Below are 24875 nucleotides of genomic sequence, written 5' to 3'. Positions count from 1 at the left end.
TCAATTGGGTTCGCAGACCACACTGGCATCTTCATGGTGACTACAGTCGTGGACCCCAAATCCTCGGTGTGCACAGTCTGTTATCCATGGTTCATTCCCAGAGCAAGAGACATCATCCAACCAGATTGATCCGCTGCCCTGTCCAAAATGTGCACTTTGTAGTGCTGACACAGCTTTGCCACAGCCCACCTGTCTGCACACCACATTAGCGTCATTCAAGTCCCAGCTATCGTCACACACTGTCCCCCACTGTCCATTATGTAAGAATTCCACTCTGCCAGAGCAGGGGTTGTCAGAGTTGACCAGCCTCACCGAACCAGCTAACAGAAAAACACACAACATAATGTTATAGGAAGATGGACTTCATGAAAACAATGATATCTTTGAGAAACTAAAAAAAAGAATAAATAAGATAAAGATCGCTCAAATGTGTGTTTACCTTCACAGACCACACTAGCATCTTCCTGGTGAATGCAGTTGTGAGATCCAATTCCTGAGTGTGTGCAGTCTGTTAGTGATGGTTCATTTCCTGAACATCCAACATTTTCCAACCAGATGGGTCCACTGCCCTGTCCAAAAGCTGCATATAGTGGTGCTGAAAGAGCTCTGCCACAGCTCAGCTGTCTACACACCACGTTAGCATCATTCAAGCCCCAACCATCATCGCACACTGTCCCCCACTGTCCTTCATGGTAGATCTCCAATCTGCCAGAGCAGCGGTTGGTAGAGTTGACCAGCCTCACTGGTGTACCAGCTAACAGAAAAACATACAACATGATGTTGAAAGATGGACTTCATGAAAACAATGATATCTTTGAGAAACTAAAAAAAGAATAAATAAGATAAAGATGTCGCTCAAATGTGTGTTTACCTTCACAGACCACACCAGCATCTTCCTGGTGATTGCAGTTGTGAGATCCAATCCCTGAGTGTGTGCAGTCTGTTAGTGATGGTTCATTTCCTGAACATCCAACATTATCCAACCAGATGGGTCCACTGCTCGGTCCTAAAGGAGCATTTTGTAGTGCTGAACGAGCCCTGCCACAGCCCACCTGTCTGCACACTACGTTGGCATCGTTCAGGTCCCAGAAATCGTCACACACTGTCCCCCACTGTCCTTCATGGTAGACCTCCACTCTGCCAGAGCAGCGGTCAGAGTTGACCAGCCTCACTGGTGAACCAGCTAACAGAAAAACATACAACATATAATGTTGTTGAATGATGGATTTCATGAAAACAATGATATCTTTGAGAAACTACACCTAGAATAAATGAAATAAAAGTTTAGTGTAAATCACATACTTCATATTTCTAACAGGTGGTGACTAAAATCCTAAATATAATATCATAGACAGGCTGTTACACAGTGAGATTTCATTGACTTTAACTGCACAAATTTGTGTTTACCTTCACAAACCACACCAGCATCCTCGTGGTGACCACAGTCGTGAGATCCAATCCCTCGGTGTGTACACTCGCTGAGCTCTGATTCGCTGCCTGTGCATGTGACATCATCCAACCAAATAGGCCCACTGCCCTGTCCAAAGCCTGCCTTATGTGGTGCTGACAGGACCCTGCCACAGCCCAGCTGTCTACACACCACCTGAGCATTAGTCATGTCCCAGCCATCGTCACACACTGTGCCCCACTGTCCTTGGTGGAGGATCTCCACTCTACCAGAGCAGGGGTTGTTTCCACCAGCCAGGCGGACCGGCCTCTCAACTGTTAGCATAAATGGCCTTTCATCCTCAACTGCTGAGCTTTTATCTGCTGTTACCTGAGCGATGGTTTTCTGTTGTTTTTGTGGTCTCGGCTCAGGTGTGGTTGAAGCCACTGCAGGTTGTGTTCTGTTAACCACTGTAACGATGAAAAAAATATCATATATAGCTCATCTAAGAACAAGCTGGCAGTCAAGTTTAAAACATTTCATTGAATGGATAGGATTGGAATCAATATTATATCTAGAATTTTCCATTTGATGTTATTGAATATTCATCCAAAAGGTATGCTGATATCAAAGTCTGTAAGAAAAATATTGCTTCAAAAAAGTTATGAATCATGTTTGGGGAGGCAAATTCAAGGCACCATTTGATTAAAGTCTTTCAGTAGAAGTCCATTCATGGCAGAACATGGGGGAAATGTAACACATTTTTTAAAAATAAAAGGGAAAGAACCATTACACAGTGAATATGTGTCATAATGTTTAACCCATGATGATAAGATGTCAGATGGTTTACCTGAAGCGCTTCCTGTAGTAATATGCAAAATGAGGATCAATAACAAAGCCCCAGGCAACCCCATTATGGACAATATCCACCAGGACACAAACCTGTTACAAAGGAAACAAACATGTCTTGATAAACCCCAGAAAAACTGCAAGATAAGACGACTTTGTGAAATAAAAATTCAACACAAATGTGCAATCTTAAAACTATATTTTCAAACTGCTGCCATGCATAAAATTCATTAGTTTGTCAGAGTTTGTACATACCTAAGAGAGACTGAGTGGGAATCCAGCAAAAAGTTGTCAGTGGAAATGTCTCAGTGGGTGAAACTGTGAGAATTTATAGGCCGGTGCTGTTGATCAACGGACCATACGGAGCATTCATTGGGGAAGCAATTAAATTGATCATTGACAGCACTGATTCATATCACATCACAATGGTTACTTATTTATCAAAAACAATATAAAAAATATAGCCGCAATTATCGATAAGCAGGGTCCAAATACATAATTTGGCATACATTTATTGTCCAACTGTGCACAATACAGTGCCTATAAAAAGTATTCACCCCCTTGGATGTTTTCCCCTTTTATTAAAAAAAAAAAAAAAGAAAGTTGAATCATACTTTTTTTTTAAAGAGTTTACAAAAAACCCTCTTTAATGCAAAAGTGAAAACAGATTTCTACAAAGTAATGTCAATAAGTTAGAAATATATAATATAGTGACTGAATAAATATTCACCCCCCTAATTTAATAGAGGTCCAGCCAATTATTGCTTGTATTCTCACAAATAGTAAAGTGGAGATCACCTGAGTGTCTCAAGCGATTGTAGTATAAAGACACCTGTGTCTGGAAGGTCCAGTTACTGGTTAATCAGTATTCCTGCTATAATTACACCATGAAGACAAAAGAACACTCCAAGAAACTCCAAGAAAAGGTTATTTAAAAGTATAAGTGAGGGGATGGATACAAAAAATGTCCACGTCACTGAACATCCCCTGGAATTCAGTTAAATCCATCATTTAGAAATGAAGGAATATGGCTTTTGTGTAAATCTGCCTAGAGCCGTACTCACAAACTGAATGACAAGAACAAGAAGGAGACTGGTGAGGGAGGCCACCAAGACACCTGTGACTACTCTGAAGGAGTTAAAGGCTTCAGCAGCTGAGATGGGAGAGACTCTACATATAACAACTGTGTCAAAGAGAAAACCACTGTTGAAGAAAACGTATATTAAATCTTGACTAAAGTTCACCCAAAGGCATGTTGGAGACTCCAAGGCCTACTGGAAGAAGGTTCTTTGTTCTGAGGAGACCAAAATGGATTTTTTTTGTCCATCAGACTAGACGCTATGTTTGGCAGACATGTTTGCCCACCTGCCAATTGTGTTTTTTCTAGGTCTGATGGTATTTGCTGCACAAATACGAGAAAAAAACAGCTTTTTACCACCGAAGTCTCCTCCATTCTAGAAAAAACAGACCCAGTGATTCAAACTGGAGAAAACACATAGAAAAATCAGTGTTTCTCTGACACTGTTCTACAGACTCAGATGTCCATGAGGAGCACATTTGCTCAGCTTGTTTCTCTGACAACTTAAATTCCAAACGTCCAATGGCTACAATGCTTCATCTGGTTAAAAGATAAACACTACAGTCAAAAGTTTGAGAACACCCCAATATTTCCAGTTTTTTATTGTAATTCAAGCAGTTCAAGTCCAATGAATAGCTTGAAATGGTACAAAGGTAAGTGGTGAACTGACAGAGGTTAAAAAAAGTAAGGTTACCCAAAACTGACAAACACTTAAAAATGTAGGTCTTTCCTACAGAGAAATTGCAAAGAAAGTCAAGGTGTCAGTGAGAACAGTTTCACTCAGAAACTGGGGGGAACTCTGAAAGAAGGAGGTCTGGCAGACCCAAAGCCACAACAGAGTCAGAAGACACGTTTCTGAGAGTCAACAGCTTGCGTGATAGGCGGCTCACAGGACAACAGCTTCAAGCACAGCTTCATAGTGGTCGTAGTAAGCAAGTCTCAGTTTCAACTGTGAAGAGAAGACTTCCAGTTGCAGGTTTGACAGGTGGAGTTGCAGCTAGAAAGCCATTGCTAAGAGTCAGAATAAGAAGAAGAGGCTTGCCTGGGCCATGAAACACCACCAATGGACTACTGAAGACTGGAAGAAGGTGTTATGGACTGATGAATCAAAATTTAAAATATTCTGGTCATCACGCAGGAGTTTTATACGCTGTTGAGTAGAAAGGATGGTTCCTCAGTGTGTGACATCAACTGTTAAACATGGAGGAGGAAGCATGATGGTCTGGGGCTGTTTTTCTGGATCCAGGGTCAGCTACCACAACATTCTGCAGCGATGCCATGCAGAACCCTCTGGTATGCATGTAGTTGGTCAGGGGTTCATCCTACAGCAAGATAATGACCCAAAACATAAGTCCAAGCTATGACACAACTACATTAGGAAAAAAGACCAAGATGGTGAGCTTGAAAACATTTTTTCAATAAAAAACTGGAAAAATTCTAAAAAAAAAAGTTCTAAAACTTTTGACCGGTAGTGTAGTTTTACAGATGACCAAGATCTAAAAAGTTTATCATAAAAATGTGGCTTGTATATACTTTGGTAGACATTATTATGGCGGACACATGCAAACAAGATGATTATCATGATGATCATCATCTAGTGTGCGTATACTCTTTGGTAGAGGCCAGAGGGTATGACTCCATTGACAGACAACTATATGAAATGGAGTACTACTTTGATTAAAATTGCTGATATCGCTGGGTTTTAATATTGTTGGAATAACAATGCAAGTACACAACTCAACAAAATATAGAACAGTCATTTTTAGACATTTAAATGTGGAATAGTCACATATTGTAGTTTCAAGAGAGTAATTACTTACATGCAATAGCAAAAAACAAATGTTCTTCTTTGAAACTATCAAACCAACTCAGTTGAAACAAACAAACGACATGGAAACCTTTGCTGTTTTCTCCACGTGCAGTGTGTGATACATTTATTGTGTTTTCTCTTCTTATCATTATTTATTGGAGTCATTATGACCTTTCCTGTGAAAAACTAAATTCCTCTGCACTTTTTATAATTCCAAGGTAAATGATTGAGTTATTGTTCGTACCATTATCAGAGGAGTCATACGATTTTTACATCACTTTATACAGATAAGAGATTGTATGCACCAGTGTGCATATTACTGAAAGTATGATACAAAGCATTTTAAATATGTATGTTTTTTACATAATTTACCTTTGTGATGGCATCATGTTTTAACTGCAAAACTGAAACTATTTGAGCTGAAAAAAACCTTATGCAGAACTCTTATCTCAAGATTCTCCTCCCAGCTTTGCTCAGTTGTCAACACACGATGTTTACTTGTAATCCCTGTTGTTAAAACTGATGATTAATATCAGTACGTACATGAAATTATAAAGGTTTTAATAAGGATCAACTATGTGTTGATGACATCAATGATCAATCATTGATATCATGTATTACTGTATAGCATTTGCATTTTGGACACCATCTTATATTTCTGCATCATGTATTTATCAGTCAGGCTTTGAGAACGTTTGTGTTTATGGATTAAACTGGTTTCTTTGGTCTATTGGTTGGATCAACTCAGTTGAAATAGGTTCTGCAGGGAACAAACAAACAACATGGAAACCTTTGCTGTTTTCTCCACGTGCCGTGTGTGATAAATTTATTGTGTTTTCACTTCTTATCATTATTTATTGGAGTCATTATGCCCCTTCCTGTGAATCCTGTCTTATTATAATTATATTTATTATATTTCAAAACAAGCTTCTCATTCATGTTTTATAATTCCATAGTAAATGGTTGACTTAGTGCTTTACAATACTGGAGGAGTAATTCAGCCACACAGGCTGTAACACTGTTTGTTTACCTCTCAGGAAGTATTTGAGCTCATTTGCTCAAACACTTTCATTTATGTCAAATAATCAAAGCCATAAGTAAAGAACATGAATAAATGTATGTGTGTGTATATATATGTATGTATGTGTATATGTGTATATATTACAACTAAATACCAACATTATATACAATTATAACAATCACACATACCAAAAATGAACAAAGAATAGAAACAATTCTAGTACTTTATATATATAAAATAAAGAATCAAATGATCATAATTTATAACATATTCCTAAGAAAAACGGAGAAATAAAAGTAAATTGCACAAATCCTAAAAATCACAAATATAGAAATAGTTAATTTATTTTTGGTGTGACTGATTTTATTTTTGGCATCGTTAGGCTACCATACCAAATTAGGTGCACTAGATTCCTCCGCTTCTCCTACCTCAGGTTTTCAGTAGAGACCTGAGATCAACCTAACCCTGCTCCTCTCCTCATCTCCTACTGCTGACTGTGAGATCTTCTCAGCAAGTAGAAGCTGTTAGTTCACTTACTAGAACAACAAGGTTAATGATGATCCACACGGTGACATATATCATTGACGTCAGACGTGACGTGCAAATGAGCATAGAAAACCGATCTTTTTTGTTTGTTTGTTTTTTGATGTGTGTGTCCTGGTAAGATGCAGGTCATGTTGCCCCTATTAGAATACACCACTGACTTTGTTTGTCTGCATATGAGTTAACAATGCAATGTGACTTCCACCTGCACTTCCTGATTACTGTGCAACACACACTAATGACAACATAATCAGTTTTGCATATTTCTGATGTCCTCGATCAAACAATAAATGCAGTAGATAAATCAAAGATAAACATTAAGATAAAATAATAATTTAAATTTTAAATAAATCAAATTTATTGGAGTAGAAGAAAAATACAAAGAAGAAAAATCACAACACAGACTCCCGTTCAAACCTCTCAGGCGGGAGATGGTGGAAGCTGTGCACGCGCAGCTGCGAATAATCCTTGGGCGCTCACGAGCACGCGCTTGGTACGAGCCTGTATCAAGTTCGTCAAAATGAATGATTGGCGGATCATTTACAAATTCCAAAATAAAACTCATACAAGCACAACATAGAGAACCTCAGACAGGCGTTCAAAGTGTATCATTTAAACATGTTCATAAAATGTCTCCACTGGTGTCTAAATCATTTTGTTATTTTATTCTATATTTCTTTTTTTTCTTCTTCTTTTCTCCCATTTTTTATCTAACTGTTGTCAGCTTGTGTAGCAGATTACACTGTAAAAAGTCCCTCAGTGGTACCATGTATAGGTCTATAACTTTATTTTGAAAAGTATATATCACCCAATCAATTAATTTCCTTTTCTACATGTGTTTAAACTTAATAATATTTAAGTAACTCATTACTTTGTATGACAAAATTGATTGAACCAATGTGGCTGCTTCCTGGTGGCCAAAAAAAACATATACAACACATAACTCTTTCTGAGACTTGTCATTTAAACATTTCTAATTAAATGAATAAGGTAAATTGTGTTGATTAGTAAGCTTTGGAGAAAGGGCAGATGTATTATGAACTTTTTATAGAATTGTTATGTTAGGCTAAGCCACTTGCTTCCTGATTCCAGCTGTTTACTAATGATATCATGAGATTGATATAGATATTCTCATCTAACATTTTGCAATTAGGGCTCTACAGAAAATGTTGTGTTCTGATCTCATGTCATACAGGGAACAGCAGAGAGCTGTGTGCTTGAGGACCTTAAAATGCCCAATATGAGGATCTATGCATGCCATGAGCCAGATAGATGCAGTTAGCATCATCATCGAGGGAATCCCTGTGCTGGCTGATCTTGACAATCTGGCCAGAGCATGCTGCCCCCTCCTCGGGGAGGATGACATATGCCCTGAACCTAAAGTATCCTTCCAGATCTTCGCAAAACCTGTGAGTTCTTTGAAAGACGTTTTATGGGACTTGATACACCAGAAAAACAACCTCCAAGTTTATTCGCCTCAAAAACAAGCTTCTAGCCAGGACAGACAAATTTGGCTATTGGCGTCACACCGAACTAAAAGGCTGTTTTATTGTGTGTTCAAGAATGTTTTACATCTTTCTGAGCCCAAGGAATGCAGTTCTTCATCAAATACGTCTAATGATTTAGTTCTAAATATTTTAAAACTATATGCACATTAAAAGACACTGAACTGTGAAAGTATTCTAATAAGCTGAGTTTTGTAAACTGAGGTCAGAAGATCTTTGCTGCATTTCATGAGTTGAGGTCTGATCTTCATGGCGTATCGATTGTTTTAATATTCACATGTTTTAAGATTACACCTAAAGACATATATAAATTGAGATGAGAAGTTCTGGAGTTAAGTAATGGTTTTAATCTTAAAACATTTGAGCACAGAATACAATAAATAGTCAACCATATTTGAACTCATCGTCACTCACATTGTATATTCATTTGCATTTGTTTAATAAATGTTGGAAACAAATACATCTCTTTTCTTCATTTGTTAAATGTGTTGCAATGCTAACTAATTATATAATTGGATTAGACCTAAAACATACAAAAGATAAAACTGGTTAAAGATTAATAACATTGAGTAGCCTATATAAATTCAGTCAAATCAAATTCTGGATTTTTCCTTTTCCAGGTTAAATGTAATTATAATCAAGTCTGATGAGGTCAATTATGCTGACCTCTTCCACACTGGTTAAACTCAATTTCCTGGTTGTACAGGTTGTACAATTTTTTTGCATTTTTTTTTTGTCAAATACATATTGCTGAGTTCACCCAACTTATGTACAGAAAAAAATATATACAGAAATATATAGAGGTTGCCTTATTTTTTAAGTTCCAGTACAGTAACATTTTTACAGTGTATTCTCTCTTATTTTCCTTATTTCATTTATGATATCTCATTTTTACCCCAAAATGTTTCCTACTGTAGTATATTCTACCCCTTATGTTTTTTATGTTGTTACTCTTGCATTAAGAACAACATCAATGCATTCATTGTGACATCTCTGCTCTGTGATTTGCTGTTTCTTCTTCAGGATGGGAACAAATATGCCAATCCTGGCTTTTATTTTGAAGGGTGTAACCGGATGATATGCGCTTTATTGTCGCCATGGTGACAGCAGCGTAGTGCGCAGCTGTTATCAGCGTCACGTCTAGAGGAGACAGTGAGCTGAGCTAAGCTTTGGTACCGTTAACAGAAGCGGTGTGTGTGTGTACACAATCCCTCCTGCTCCACTTTAACGGGACACAGCGGGGCGGGAAACATGGGACATATTCTAGGACGGTGCTGGAACCGAAGACACCGACACCGACAGTACGGCACGTTTGTTGACGTGGAACGGGGAATATAACCGCTGACGGTAAAAGAAAAAAAGAAAAAAAAAAGAAGAGGCACAGAACACGTCGGGCTACTCTTTCCTCTCCATCTCCACCATTTTGGTTGGCAGTGATGGAGCACATCCGGACGCCCAAGGTAACGGTTCGTTCGGCTTTTGAGTCTTCTCTGCAGACACTCATTTATATCTCTCTCTCCCTCCCTCTCTCTCTCTCTCTCTCTCTCTCTCTCTCTCTCTCTCTCTCTCTCTCTCTCTCTCTATCCATCTCGGTGCACTGTGCGGTGCAGCCTCCGTTCAGCACACAGTTAGCCGCCGTGTCCACAGGAAACACTAGAACCCCGCTGTGTCCGATAATGGACTCAGCGGCTTTGCATTGTGGAATACCTGACATATGGCTATAAACACAACAAAACAAAAAAACTGGCGCGTGTGCTGAAGGGTGCGCGTGCTCTTTGCTAACACACACACGCGCAGATATTTATTTTATAATTTAAACATGAATAAATATGGATATGAATATGTGTCTCCTACTAATGGATATCTGCCCTCACACTTCTTCCCAACCATGACTCTGCATCGTGCTGGTCACCACCATTTTCCCTCCTGGCTGCCAGCCCCCCCCCCCGTCCCCATCCTCCTCATTAACGTATCATCATAGTCCCACTGTGCTCATATGGAAAAAATAAACATCTCTAATAGTACACGCAGAGTGTGTATAAATCTGTAATGACACATGCATTAACAGCACAACCAGTCTCTGCATGCCTGCACCACACTCAGGTATGATGGTGTGTTGTACACAAACACACACTCCACACAACAAAACAACAGTTAAGTTTCATTTTCAATCACACTTTAATTTGAGCTCAATGATCATTATGTGTAATCTGCTGAGTCATGGCAGTGATACTGAACTGTTATTACACTGTAATAATCTGTGTTGTGTTCATGTGCATGCCTTTGTGATTGTATATACCTGCCTAAGTATGTGTACAGTTGGACCTGTGGGTATTTTTTCCATCTCTGACCTTGTGTGTGTGTGTGTGTGTGTGTGTTTCTTGTAAGGTGGAAAATGTGCGTCTCCTGGACCGGTCGTCAGGCCAGAGGAAGGCCAGCGTCGGGACTCTCTACCTTTCCGCCACGCACACCATCTTTGTAGAAAACAACCCCGAAACACGCAAGGAGACCTGGGTAAGCCCCAGAAGTGGGTCGCCACATACCACACAGTCAAGGTGGATACACTAGACACTGTATTTCTGTTTATCCTCCGTCACATCACCTGCCTGCTCCAGCTGTGTGAAGTGAAGGCAGGCTCTCTTTTCTCCCATCCTTTGACTCGGATTCTGATTAAACTCTTATTCTGGATCAGCTTTTTTCTATGCTTCTTCAATAATAACCTGCTTTCAGATTTCCCTGAGACATCCTACAGACATGCAGGCAGATCTGTTCCAGTTGCAGGTGGATAGCAATAAAGAAGACATGTTGTGACAGAAATATGATCTGCAGGGAAGTATCAGTTTGACAATGAATTCTGATACTTCCTCTAACATCTCAGCATCACTGCATATCATTTCATTAGGCGTTGGCAGAATATTTCCACCAATCAAGATGTCAAAAATACTTGTTTCAGTTATGAGAATAAGAGCTGAATGAAACCAAGAGATTGGATTTTGTCATCTTGCGATTATTGAAGAAAGTCTGGATATGTAGATTATTCAATATAAGATTATCGCTCTTGAAAAACTGGCTAAAAGCACATTTATTAAAGCCAGGACATCCAGGAGAAAAAATTTAAGAGTGAAAGCAGTTGAGGAAACAGCATAATCATAGTGACTCATTCTGGACTCAGAGATGCTGTAATGAGGACTGGCCACTGGGACGCTTTTGGAGCCATTTTCGAGCTTCAGTGTGATTTAAATCATCATAGCATGTTTGTATTTTTCAATCTCGCCAGCCTTTTACTTGCAAAAGCTGCTGTTACCTCATCTCTGTCAGGACTGTGTGAGTGCTGAATTTCCAGACACAAGATAGGCAGATGCCAACCCCCCACCCCCTCTTTCAGAAACTCCTTCACGAGGTGGATTAGGAGGCTGCCCCTCGTCCCTCTGGACACTTCTAGATAATAAAGGCATCCAGGGGTGTCAGATTTCACCCATCAGGCGCTGACTGTGTCTGCTGGATTAGCAGGAACAAAAGAAGGCAGATTTCAATGAGCGTGTCACAAAACAACTACTAAAGCAACTTCTTCTTCTTCTTCACTGCACAGCATTCACTTCTTCTGAGAAAAACCCAGACTCTCGATGTCGACATTCCTTCCTGAACATTTTAGATCACAAGACTTATTACACAACAATCTGACATGTAGGTAGTAATACTAGGTCGGTTTTTTGTGACATCACGGACTTCCATATTTATAGTCAGAACATTTATTAGTCACAGTCAGATAGAGGAAATGAAGCACTGTGTGTGTGTGTGTGTGTGTGCGTGCGTGTGTGCGTGCATGTGTGTTTTTATGTGTGTGTGATTAGAAGTAGGGTTAGGTTCGACTCAGTGATAACAGGACAGATGTGTGTTCCAGGTGTTGCACAGCATGGTGAGCAGTGTGGATAGAGCCCCGACGTCACCGGCAGGAAGTCAGCTGATGCTGCGCTGTAAGGACTTCCGGATCTTCCAGCTCCTCATCCCGCAGGAGAGAGACTGTATGGATGTCCACTCCTCATTGGTCAGGTTGTCACGACCAGGTGTGTATATACAGAAGTGTGTTTTGCACTTGTTAGACCAGGGCGTCACAAACATGTGCGTGTGTCACTTTTACAGTATGTTAAACACCTAAAAAATGCTCTCCTCTCCTCTCCTCTCCTCTCCTCTCTTCTCCTCTCCTCTCCTCTCCTCTCCTCTCCTCTGACAGAGAAGTACAGTGAGCTGTACTGCCTGTCCTTCAATCCCAATGTGAACAAGGAGGAGAGAGAAGAATCGTGGAACTTCTTGGACCTCACGGCCGACTACAAGAGGATGGGAGTTCCTAATAACCTGTGGGTTGCTACGGCAGCCAACAGTGAATACAGGGTCAGTCACATGTCCAGACAAACACCAGTAATAGAAAGACAGCCACAGATTAATCACAACACTCAAACCAATAAGTGATATTTGTATAAGTAAGTATTTAAATGGAATAAGAAGAGACTGGCATGTGTATAAAACAGGATGTAGTTTAAGTCATATAGTCTACAGTCTGTATCTGTCTACTTATTGCTCTCTAAGTGAAGTGAACAGGCTTTGTGCTCAGGACTTTCACAAGGTCAGAGATAAGATAATACTTTTTATCAGCAGGTATCTCCTCTAACATGTAGAGCAGCAGCAGCTCTCTTTAAAATGAGCTTTAGAGCAAACGTCTTTACTCACAGTTCTTTGCTCAGTCTGTCTCTAGATTTATGCACTCATTCTTCTTCTGCATTTTCATAATAATGGTGGTCTGCATATCAAATACACGTGGGTCCTCTTCCACTGAGGCCGCCATGTTTTTACAGTAGCCCAGAACAGACAAACTAAACATTGTCTGTTTTTTTGCAGCCAGCGTTAGTTCTCTTACATTGCTAGGAGTGGGGACGGGTATTCAGTTGGTTGCAATCTGCAGCATCACCACTAGATGTCACTAAATCATATACATTGCACCTTTAATCTTACATTTCTTAAATCTCCTGATAGGAAAGACAGGGACATAGTTCAACATGAAAAGTGTCATTAATGATGAATAATGTGTATCTATCTGCCTTCGGTGGTAAAATACATGTGTGTCATCTCAGGTGTGTGATACGTACCCGTCAGAGCTGTTTGTCCCAAAGTCGGCCACACCCGCCATCATCGTGGGCAGCTCGAGGTTCAGGAGTCGAGGACGATTTCCTGCTCTGTCCTATTTCCACCAGGACACACTGGTCAGTAAGACACACACACACACACACACACACACATAGAGGAATCATTCTGTTGATGATGACAGCGATGATAATGATGATGTGTTGTTGCCCTGTAGGCTGCAGTGTGTCGGTGTAGTCAGCCTCTGTCAGGCTTCAGTGGACGCTGTCAGGAGGATGAGATAATGCTGCAAGCTGTGATGAAGTCCAACCCTGGTAGTGACTACATCTATGTGGTGGATACCAGGCCCAAGGTAACACACGCACACACGCACACACACACACACACACACACACACACACACATGTAGCCACAGTGAAAAATATAAACATACACTCAGCTGTAATTTTCTCACATATGGTACCCTGTGTGTGTGTGTGTGTGTGTGTGTGTATCCAGCTGAACGCCATGGCAAACCGAGCAGCAGGTAAAGGATACGAGAACGAAGACCACTACACCAACATCAAGCTGCAGTTCATCGGCATCGAAAACATTCACGTGATGAGGAGCAGCCAGCAGAAAATCATCGACGGTAAGAAGGAGTAGAAGAAGAGTGTGTGTTTTCAGCTAATGACACGGCGTCATGGATACGGGGAAATGTTCCGAGTTATCAGACAGAGCTTCTGACAGTAAATACACAAACTTCCTCTCTGATTGTATCTTTTCCTACGCAGTGGGCGAGATGCGAGCTCCATCAATGACTGACTTCCTGTGGGGTCTGGAGAACTCTGGTTGGCTCAAACACATTAAAGCCATCGTGGATGCCGGGGTCTTCATAGCCAGGGTGCGTACCCCCAAAAACAAAACACACACCAACGACCGCTTTCTGTTTACCTCAGCATATTCTACAGCATCTGGTCGACTCATAAAATCATCAAACTCTGCTTTAAATGCAACCAAGTATTTATGATGAGACTGAACAGATGGGGAATACATTCTTAAAGTCCTGCAAAGTCTGTTTGCAGGACTGCATATGTATAAAAAGTGAAAAGAGGAAGCTGTGTATGAACTGTGGTAAATTAGCTAAGTGATATTACACGAGTCAGCGTCTTTTTGGGGTCAAGACAACAAGTTTGAAGATGAACATAATGTGGGGGTGTGGAGTGTGACAGAAGTGAGGTTAACTTAATAGGAAGTGAAATTCTAAAGTGAGTGTGAAAAGCAGAGAGGCTTTTTAGTGTTGGCTGTATAATTCAATGACATAATAAAGAGAAACGAACCGGCAGGTGACTCAGCATTTTTCATATTAAATCACTGACAGTAGTAAACTTTCCATTCATGAAAAAAGAAAAAAAAAGAGAGATTGGAGAAGGATGGGCAAACCACTTCATCAGGGTGCAGTTGTTCCCCTCCAGAAATCCAGTGTCAGGTATCAAAAAAGAAAAGGTGTGTCCAATGTTGTACCTCTGAAGCACCAGCAGGGGGTTATCCTCACCATCCCACACACACACATACAGACTGTGGTTGTATAAATAGATGTAATCTATTATGGTGACAATGATGAGGATGATTTGATAATAAGAGTTTTGGGTTTTTTTGGGGGTTTTAGGTTGTTTGATGTTATGTTGTGTTTGTGCTTCTTGTCCCCTTTGTTGTGTTACTTGGTATTAGCTTTTTAATTGGTTTGCACTCTTCACTCACTTTGTGTCCACCTTTTGTTTCTGCACAATGAAAAAAGAAAAAGTCTGGAGAAAAAAACTACAAACAAATGTCTGGTAAAAAAAAATTTCAAAAAAAAAAGTAAATGTTGAGGAAAAAACGAAAATGTTAAAAAGAAAAGAGAGAGAGAAGACTGTCATTGTCTGCTGGCCAACTAATGATTAGTGCCACTGATGATTCATGCTGTGAGTTATGGTATAACTCTAATGACATCATCAATAACTGTTTTGCTTTTTTTAGATTCAGAAGTAAAAATTCTCTCACAAAAACTCCAGGAGTGATTGTAGTGAAAATCTAGTTCCTACATCATTTTCCTATACATCCATTCACTGGGTTCTTCAACCTGCACCCTGCTCTTTAATACCGATCCATATTAGATTGGATGAAACATGTAGTCTATATAAAAAGAAATGCCCATAATCATTTCTTGGAGTGCTTGTTTTTGTTAGAACAACAGTTCAAATCCCAAATTTATTATATGTATAATACAGTACAGCAGAAAATCGGCACATTTGAGGAAACTGGAGTGTTTGTCCTTTTTTTAACTGCTCTGCCTCTCTCTCTCTCTCTCTCCCTCTCTCTGTTCAGGCGGTGGCAGATGAAGGGATCAGTGTGTTGGTTCACTGTTCAGACGGCTGGGACAGAACAGCACAGGCCTGCTCCGTAGCCAGTATACTGCTGGACCCATACTACAGAACCATGAAAGGACTCATGGTAACACACACACACACACACACACACACACAGATTTTTTTCAGTCTGAACAGTTTGCTCCTCCACTATCTCCATCCCTCTTCCTCTGCCTCATTGTTCTACTCTTATTGCTGCTTCCTCCTCTTCCTTTCCTCTCTCATAGATGCTGATAGAGAGAGACTGGGTTTCCTTTGGACACAAGTTCTCCCACAGGTCAGTAACTGGTTAGGTCTGAGTTTAACACACACACACACACACACACACACACACACACACACTGCAGAACATCATTACAATCATTTTACATACATCATGTTTTATCTCATGTTGTAGGACCAACCACTGAACTTTACTGTCACATATTTTGCATAAAGTCTTACAGATAGAATAACAGTCCAGTCCATAATAAAGCTCCTATATATCCTACCTGTAGAAGTTACACCACTAACTAGCTGTGGGAATCTGATAAAAACATGTCAAATTTGAACAGTCTACTTGTGAAATGACTCACACCAGTTAAAGTCATGTTTTAACACTACACAAGTTACAGAAATTGAATGTTACATTTTAGATGCAGCTGTAAGAGACAGCTGTGGCACCTCTGGATGTGTGTTTAAGATCAGAGGTTTTTGCCAGTTGGTGGAAATGACAGTTCTGTTGTGAAGTAAGAACATGAAGGCACCACAGATTACACACATTATAGATAAATAATATAATAAAAGAATTGTTCATATACTGCTGTTGTCTTCCTGAGAGGAACCAAAATACAGGAGAAGGTAAGTGATATTTAGACACATATACAGATGATGTTCAAATGTACTAAATAAACAAAAAGACATTCACAATCACTATTTTGTGGTCCAGGAGAACATTTTATAGAATATGAAGAAAAAAACATGTTTTAATGCTGATTTATTACTTTTAAAAAAATAAAACAATTATATTTGTACATTTACATATATATAAAAATGTGTATCAGCTGCACAAACATGTCAAAAATGATGAATTTTATTTTCATTTTTGTAAACTAAGGGTCACGTTCGGAAAGGTCTGGTTAAAAAGGGTTAGGGTTCTAAGTCAGTTTGGTGGATGATGTGAAGAGTGATAAAGCTCTCTCTCTCTCTCTCTCTCTCTCTTTCTCTCTCTCTCTCTCCCTCCCTGTAGGTACGCTCACCTGGACGGAGATCCCAAAGAGGTATCCCCGGTCATCGATCAGTTCCTGGAGTGTGTGTGGCAGCTGTCAGAGCAGTTCCCATGTGCCTTCGAGTTCAACGAGCGCTTCCTCATCGCCATACACACACAGGTCTACTCCTGCCAGTACGGAACCTTCCTGGGAAACTGCCAGAAAGAGCGCAGGGATATGAGGTAGGTACTTTATAAGTCATCCCATCTCTATCTTACAAGTTCCAGCATGTGACTTATTACATGATGCAGCACAGTAACATCCTTATCATCTATTCATTATTTTGCGGCCCCCTTTGGCATCACAGTTATGCTGCCCTCTATGAACTTGTGGCACATGGGTCTGGTTGTCTGCCAGCAAGCAGAGAGGGTATTAAAGCTCCTTTCACTTTGGCAAATAAGATAAAAAGTAGCAAACAAGGTGCTGGCCCTCGCTGATTTAGGCTTATAAATAAAGTATGTATTCAGACAGGAGGATTCAGTTTGTGTTTTATGACACAAATCATCCAAAAATGTAGATATGTGTACGTTTAGTTTGAGTTTGGTGTGATTGAAACATGCAAATGAAAAGCTGTTAAAAGGAATACATTGTGGGTGTGTGTGTGTGTGTGTGTGTGTGTGTGTGTGTGTGTGTGTGTGTGTGTGTGTGTGTGTGTGTTGTGTGGACGGCAGACTCTGTGAGCGGAGTCACTCTGTGTGGCCCCAGCTGTGGAAGGACAGAGCAGAGTTCGCCAACCCTCTGTACAAGGCGGAGCTGAGCCAGACTCAGGGCGTCCTGAGACCCAACACCACCCCCTACTGCTTCAAGTGAGTCACTACAATAAACACACACGCATCCACAAAGCTTGTTTACATGAAAAGTCTTCAACCGGTTTTTCAATCTACAAAAGAAAAAAAATCAACATTCTGATTGGTTTCCCTCTTCCCCCCCCAGAATGTGGAAGGGTCTCTACAACCACGCGGAGAAGTCGACGCCTCCCCGCCAGTCGCCCGCCGACTTCCTGTCTGCCGTGAGAGAGGAGTCCCAGCAGCTGGAGGAGGAGCTGACCAATAACCAGGAGGTACCGCCAGGAGGAACCGCTCACCACCACCATCCGGGCTCCAACCAAGGCATACAACACACACCGCTGTAACACCTCCATAGTAACCCCCTCCAACCCTTTCAACCTCCAAAAGCACAGTGCTTCTTTTTTTAGGTTCAAACACTACAACTCCCAGCTAGTTTTATTCTTAATTTATCTGTAAATTCAGCCTCTAATTCAAGAGTCTCATCAGAAAGTGTGTAGCTTTTCCTTCTCCATCCGAATGAAACTTTATCGCTCTCATCCTACAAGATTTTAGAGTACTGAGGTAAAAGTGTAGAATTGTTATGTGGTCATTGTATGCTCAAATTATTCAGATGTTATTTGTTAGTAGATGCAGACAAACTCTACAGCAAGTCTGAGTATGACAAATATGTTGTTTGCAACCTATGGACACATCATAATTTACTGTTATTAGAATATCAGACTCATTTGCTCTTTATTTTATATATTAAACAATATATTGTCTCAGAAATAATCACCATAAACTATATTATTATTCCAAGATCATTTTATACCACTGATATAATGATGATATAATATAATAGCTGCTAATGTGAAGTGTGGCAATATAACGAGGTAAAAATAATGTCTATGTATCGTACGATAAGTCCATATATAGACATGATAATGTTGGTAATTATGTTATTGTATGATGAGTTGATCATTATTGTGACACTAACTCTGATACTAACTCTACTTCAGCCCTCCACCATCACTAACACAGCTCTCACCTCCTAACCCTGAACTACACTGAACTAGAGACACGCTTAACATTGATACTGATAAATGAATGAAAGACATGCAGGCTAACTGAATTAACTGTGTGTGTGTGTGTGTGTGTGTGTGTGTCTGTGCAGAGGATAGCAGCCCTGACAGGGAAGCCAATCACGTGGGAGAAGATCGAGGTTCCGCGGAGGAGGATTAGCCAGCTGCGGCACAGACACTGCGGGCCGGACCCGCCCACCACTTACACAGACCCAATCACCAGCCCTGCACAGGACAACGGTCACGCACTCTCCTCCAAACCAGCCAACCAGAAGGCTCAGACGAAGGACCCCGCCCTCACCCTGCCTCTAGGGCCCAACCAGCTCAAGAGCCACGACCCCGACGACCTCTCCACCTGCAGCGACCTGGAGTCGGGCGTGGCCGACCTCAGCAGCCGCTCGTCCAGCGGCGGGGACGACGGCAAGGACCCGTACCCGGACGAGGCCGCCTTCACAACCGCCTGACAGGAATAACACAGCTTGGAAATCACTCCTGTAGATCCCCAAACATATTTATTCCAACATCTATCGGGGAGCAGAGGAGACTGTGATGAGTAAAATCGTTGAAAGACAGTCGTATTTTATCTCTTTGTTTTTTTAGTCTGTGTATAAAAGGGAGTCACGGTAATTTAAGGAGAAACCTCACCGGCTGTTTATCATTTTTACCTTCTTGATGAAGGCTCTGTGTTTTAATCGGACTCTTTTTTTTTTTTCTTTTTTTTTGCACAAAGCCCAACCGGCTGCTTTTTAAAAAAATATGTAGATGCTGTTTTTAGGTGGGCTCAGTTACTGAATTGCTGTCATTTGTACTTTAAGTTTAAGGGATGCACTGTTATTGTTACTGTGAGCTGGATACAAAGTGGAGGGAACAAGCCTGATATAATGTACAACAACAAGCCTCATGAGAGGTTCTTACATCTTCAGAGAGCAGAACAAACACTGCTGCTGCACTCACCAGATCAATCAAACCAGTGGCTTCCTCATATGACAAATACAGAACACGTGTCAGTATTTAACATGACATTTCATCAGCAAACACTTCCCCCTATTTAAACTAATCTGATGGAAGATTAACCGAATGAAATATTTACATCCAGTCTTCCATATTTTGAAACTTTAGACGCACTGAAAGCAGCTGATTTAACCTGCTGTCGATGACGCCGTATCTCTTCAGATATCTGCAAACATTCCTTCAGATATAACACACCTATTCCAATAAAACAAATATCACTTCCCTGATAAATGGAACATCATTCGTTCTGGTAGAGTAAAACTATTCAGACGACTTCGAGGCTTTTTTTTTAGTCGCTCGTCAACCTTCGCGATCGAGCACGAGAACAGAACCCGAGAGCCGCTGCTGGATAGTAAAAATGTCAAATATTGTGCGATGTAGTCTAAACACTGAGAAGCCAATGAGCCAACAGCATCTGTTTCTTCCCTTTTTAAAAAAAAAAATGTTTTTGTTGCATTCAGCTCTTAAAATGTCTCATCTGTTGTGACGTCACTCCAGATATTTAAAAGCAGATACTAGTTAGCAGCCGTTAATGCTGATATACAGTGTTTAGGTTTTAGGAGTTACACATGATAGGATATACACTATAACTTAGTTCAAATTAGAGCTTCAAAGATATGGATGCTAAGTTAGAAAACTGTGGAAAGGCACTTTTTTTTTTTTTAATGACAAGACGAGGGAAATTTGGACTCAGCTTAATATTGAATCAGTCTGAGTCAAAATGTGAACAAAATGATTCAAGTTTACACCTAAAGATGAAATACGGTATTTTCTTTTGTGTTTTTTTTTGTGTGCAATATATGATTTTAAAGCCATTTATTCCTTCGTTGTTTCAGTGTACTGTACAACACCCTGCAAGGACCCGATATCCACGCTGATGTTACACTCATTCTAGATGAGAAAGTGTATATTATGACATCCAGCGAGGCTTGTCTCGTAGCTGATTCCTGTCCTTTAATGTGATCTGTAACTTACATTCCCACTTATATAGAATACCAACAGTGACAACACATCTCAGTCTGTAAGTACACTCCACAGTTTTTGCCTGTGTGGTATCTACAGTGAGAGTTGACCTATCAGAGCACACTGTTGTAAAGCTGACAATGAACATGAAAACACTGAATGTACTTCTAACAAATCTTAAAGCTACTGACTGGTGGCCCAAATACTCTGTCTCTCAAACTGTAAGTTACTCTTGTTCTGATTGGTCAAGTGCTGACCTATAAGAAGGTTAATGGAAATGGAGCCAGTGTGTGATGAGAGGTGTTTCAGTGTAGCTGTAAAACCTCCCTCCATCTCTCCTTCTTACCCTGTACATTACACTGTAGCTTGTGGTGTGTATGTGTGAGTGTGTGTGTGTTCTGTATCCATTGATGTAAATGATATATCAATAAATGCACTGTTAAAGGGAAAGAACAGAAATACACTCGGCCTGATGTTTTCTGAAATATGACAACAACAAAAAAAGAGCTTCAGTAGCAAAGTTCAGCAGGAACAAGATAACAACATATTCCGTGTATCATTAGATCATTTTATATTCATTTGAGAATCCATAATCAAAAAATGACTTGTTATTATTTCTTTATTTGTCTATGAATGTGATATAAAAAAGGAACTTAGGTTTTGTTTTTCAGACTTTTGATTTTAGGCTTAGGTCAAAAAAATAAATTGCCCCAAGGCCGAATTTGTTTTTATATTGAACTTTTCTAATTTCCGTGACCCAAAAGTTAATAATTGACTTCTTCTTGAGATGTGTGAGGGACTGCATGACACAATTCTGCATGACTCACATTGAATTTAAAAGTTGTGAGGGACGTGTGTTACACACTCTGGTAGTCCAAAAGACTAATGAGTTCAAGACAGCCTGAGTTTATGAAAGCTTGTAGCACATACTGCCCTCCACTGATATGACTGTGTGTGTGTTAATATATTGTTCAGAGCTGGGTGTTGTTTCATCAGAGGCTTTCCCTGAGAATGTTACAGCACCATGAAGTATTTTCACCTGCAGTCTGCTCAGTTTTATGGGCCTACACACAAAAGATTTTGCGCTAATCTGCAGCTGAGAGCAACAAACAGCTGTCTGTATGTCACACAGCTGGCTGTATGTCACACAGCTAGCTGTGACATACAGCTAGCTGTATGTCACACAGCTGTGTATGTCACACAGCTGACTGTATGTCACACAGCTGGCTGTATGTCACACAGCTGTCTGTATGTCACAGCTGGCTGTATGTCACAGCTGGCTGTATGTCACACAGCTGGCTGTATGTCACAGCTGGCTGTATGTCACACAGCTGTCTGTATGTCACACAGCTGGCTGTATGTCACAGCTGGCTGTATGTCACACAACTGTCTGTATGTCACAGCTGGCTGTATGTCACACAGCTGGCTGTATGTCACAGCTGGCTGTAAGTCACACAGCTGGCTGCAGCATTATACAGCAGTGAAACAATGAGTCTCCAAACTGAGAAAAGGGTTGTGTGCATTTAAGCACGCGGTACAACAGTGGTAACCTCATTAACACTGTATGGATCAGGATCTAACAGTAATTCAGGTTCTGCTGCACCTCTACACAGATCAGCTGTTACACACAGACGCAGGTTTATACATAGGATTGTTTAAAATAAAGCAGAACATATAGATGGACCCTGAGTTTCATCAGAGCAGTCAGGACATTTTTATTTTTAATTAGCTGAAATTATTTTAAGCCCAGAGTCTGACTGAAGATTTCACTCTTGATATCAGGGTCGATTTTAGACCCTTTTTATGGGTGTTCAAGCATTTGATCTCAGCACCCCTAAAAATAAAAATAAAATGATTGTATTATACAACTTTGCGAGCATGTCTGTTAGAGATGGGACAAGCAATTATGCTACAGGTTCAAATGTTTTTATTTTAACAGCTTTAATGTACTTTGGATAGTTGTGTCATTAATATTGTGTTTCCCTCAGGGTTCATTAACTATCTCAGTGTCCTCTCTGTAGAAATCTGTTTATTCTGAACCATTATTATCATACATTATAGTATACCACTCTACTATGGATTAATATTTCTTGTTGTTATTTACGTTATCTAGTGAAATGAGTCATTTAGCAGGGGGTTTGAACACTTGCAGGGCTTTGTTTGATATCATTAAATATCAATTCCATATCATGAGAGAGAGAGAGAGAGAGAGAGAGAGAGAGAGAGAGAGAGAGAGAGAGAGAGAGAGAGAGAGAGAGAGTCTGCGCACAGTTAACACCAACACATTAACTCCATCCTAACTCCACGTGGGAATTTATGCTGGTCTTTGTCAAATAGATGTTTCATTCATATTTATTGAAATGTGGTGATTATTATAAAGCTATATTGAGAGCAGCGGGAGGACGCTTCATAAAAGAATACATTTATGTTGAATATGTAAAGCTGGTGATAGCCTCTAGGCAGCGCTGTTGCTCTGTCCACTAAACACATAAGAGCTATAGACGTTAGCACGATGCACAGATCATTTCATCGGATCATGTTCTCCCTCAGATGAGTCAGATCGGAGGCTGCTAACAGCTGAGATGATCGGCTGGTTCACCAGGCTTTACACATATGTCCGAAAAATGTCGCAGCAGATTTACAAACAGGCGAAGAAGAATAAGTCAATTAATAACTTCTGGGTCACGGAAAAAAATCAAATATCAAATATCAAAAACAAAATTCGGATGTTAATTGTATGTTTTTGACCTGAGCCTAAAATAAAAAGGCTGAGAAACAAAGCGTGAGTTATTCTTTTGTATCAAATTCATAAACAAATAATGAAATAAGCCATTTTTTGATTTTCGATTCTCAAATAAATATCAAATGACCGAATGTGACCCAAAATACTGCATGTTTGAAGTCATTGTAAAACATTGCTGCAGTATATAGTTTGTCCACCAGGGGGCACTATCAGTTTATTTATTATACAGTCATGGCCAGAAAATCATTGCAATTACAAATGTTTGGGTATTCACATGTTTATTTCTTTTGTTTGCATTGGAACAACACAAAAAAAGAGGGAAAAGTCAAACTTGATACAATTCCACACAGAACTCAAAAAATGAACTGGACAAAATGATCGGCACCCTCAGCTTAATGTTTGGTAGCAAGCTTAATGTTTGAAATCAATCGCTTCCTGTAACCATCAAAAAAGGTTCTTACACCTCTCTACCGGAGTTTTGGGCCACTCTTCTTTTGCAAACTGCTCCAGGTCTCAGATATGAAGGATGTCTTCTCCCAGCTGATGTTTTCAGATCTCTGCACAGATGTTCTCTGGGTGTCACATCTGGACTCATTGTTGGTCGTTTCAGAACTCTCCAGTGCTTTGTCTTTAACCATTTCTGAGTGCTTTTTGAAGTGTGTTATGGGGTCATTGTCCTGCTGGAAGACCCATGACCTCTGACCTCTGGTAGAGACGCTGCTTTTCTGACACAGGGCATTACTTTGTGCCCAAACATTTTTTGGTAGTCATCAGATTTCATGATGCCATTCACACAGTCAAGGCCAGTGCCAGAAGCAGCAAACAACCCCCAAAACATCTGTGAGCGTCCACCATGGTTGACCGAAGGGAAGTGTTCTTTTCTCGAAACTCGATTTTGGTCTCATCTGTCCACAGTATGTTCTCCCAGAAGAATTGTGGCTTTGTCATATAAGTTTTGGCCAACTTCAGTCTGGCTTTTGGGTCTCCTACCAGAGCGTCCCTTTTCATTCAGAAGGTGAGGGATAGTGTGAGCTGACACTGTTGTACTCTGTCCATTTTTTTAGTTCTGTATGACATTTTTTCAAGTTTGACTTTCTGTTTTTTTGTGTTGTTCCAAAGCAAACAAAAGAAATAAACATGTGAATACCAAAACATTTCCTGGGAGAGGTGGTGTATTATCTGACAGAATTGCAGGGGTACCAATATTTTTGGCCATGACTGTACTTGTTTAAAAGTGGCACATACCCTGGTCACAGTTCTTAAATAATCAAAAGTATGTTTATTATTTATGTAATGTATGTTATGTAAGTAAAAGTATAAGCACCAAGTAGACACAAGACAACAAA

At 40.2% G+C, this 24875-nt stretch overlaps 2 protein-coding genes across 2 annotated transcripts; one reads left to right on the top strand and one right to left on the bottom strand.

Moving 5' to 3' along the window:
* Nucleotides 1–1732, bottom strand: LOC133998892 (deleted in malignant brain tumors 1 protein-like). Its single transcript, XM_062437916.1, has 4 exons — nt 1408–1732; nt 872–1183; nt 440–754; nt 1–320 (listed from the first exon to the last, which is right to left on the bottom strand). The coding sequence occupies exons 1-4, from the start codon at nt 1730–1732 to the stop codon at nt 1–3; spliced, it is 1272 nt and encodes a 423-aa protein (XP_062293900.1).
* A 7848-nt stretch (nt 1733–9580) lies between these two features.
* On the top strand, nt 9581–19449 carry mtmr7b (myotubularin related protein 7b). The gene is made up of 14 exons (XM_062428538.1): nt 9581–9653; nt 10582–10707; nt 12095–12257; nt 12425–12582; nt 13320–13448; nt 13547–13681; nt 13828–13960; nt 14103–14212; nt 15676–15801; nt 15944–15993; nt 16945–17145; nt 17635–17769; nt 17897–18023; nt 18905–19449. The coding sequence occupies exons 1-14, from the start codon at nt 9630–9632 to the stop codon at nt 19274–19276; spliced, it is 1989 nt and encodes a 662-aa protein (XP_062284522.1). The 5' UTR covers nt 9581–9629; the 3' UTR covers nt 19277–19449.
* The last annotated feature ends 5426 nt before the right edge of the window (nt 19450–24875 follow it).

Source organism: Scomber scombrus, chromosome 2 (assembly GCF_963691925.1).
Source record: "Scomber scombrus chromosome 2, fScoSco1.1, whole genome shotgun sequence".
NCBI classification, from domain to species: domain Eukaryota; kingdom Metazoa; phylum Chordata; class Actinopteri; order Scombriformes; family Scombridae; genus Scomber; species Scomber scombrus.
The sequence above is the reverse complement of the archived record's forward strand: the minus strand, read 5'-3'. Positions and strand labels throughout refer to the sequence as shown.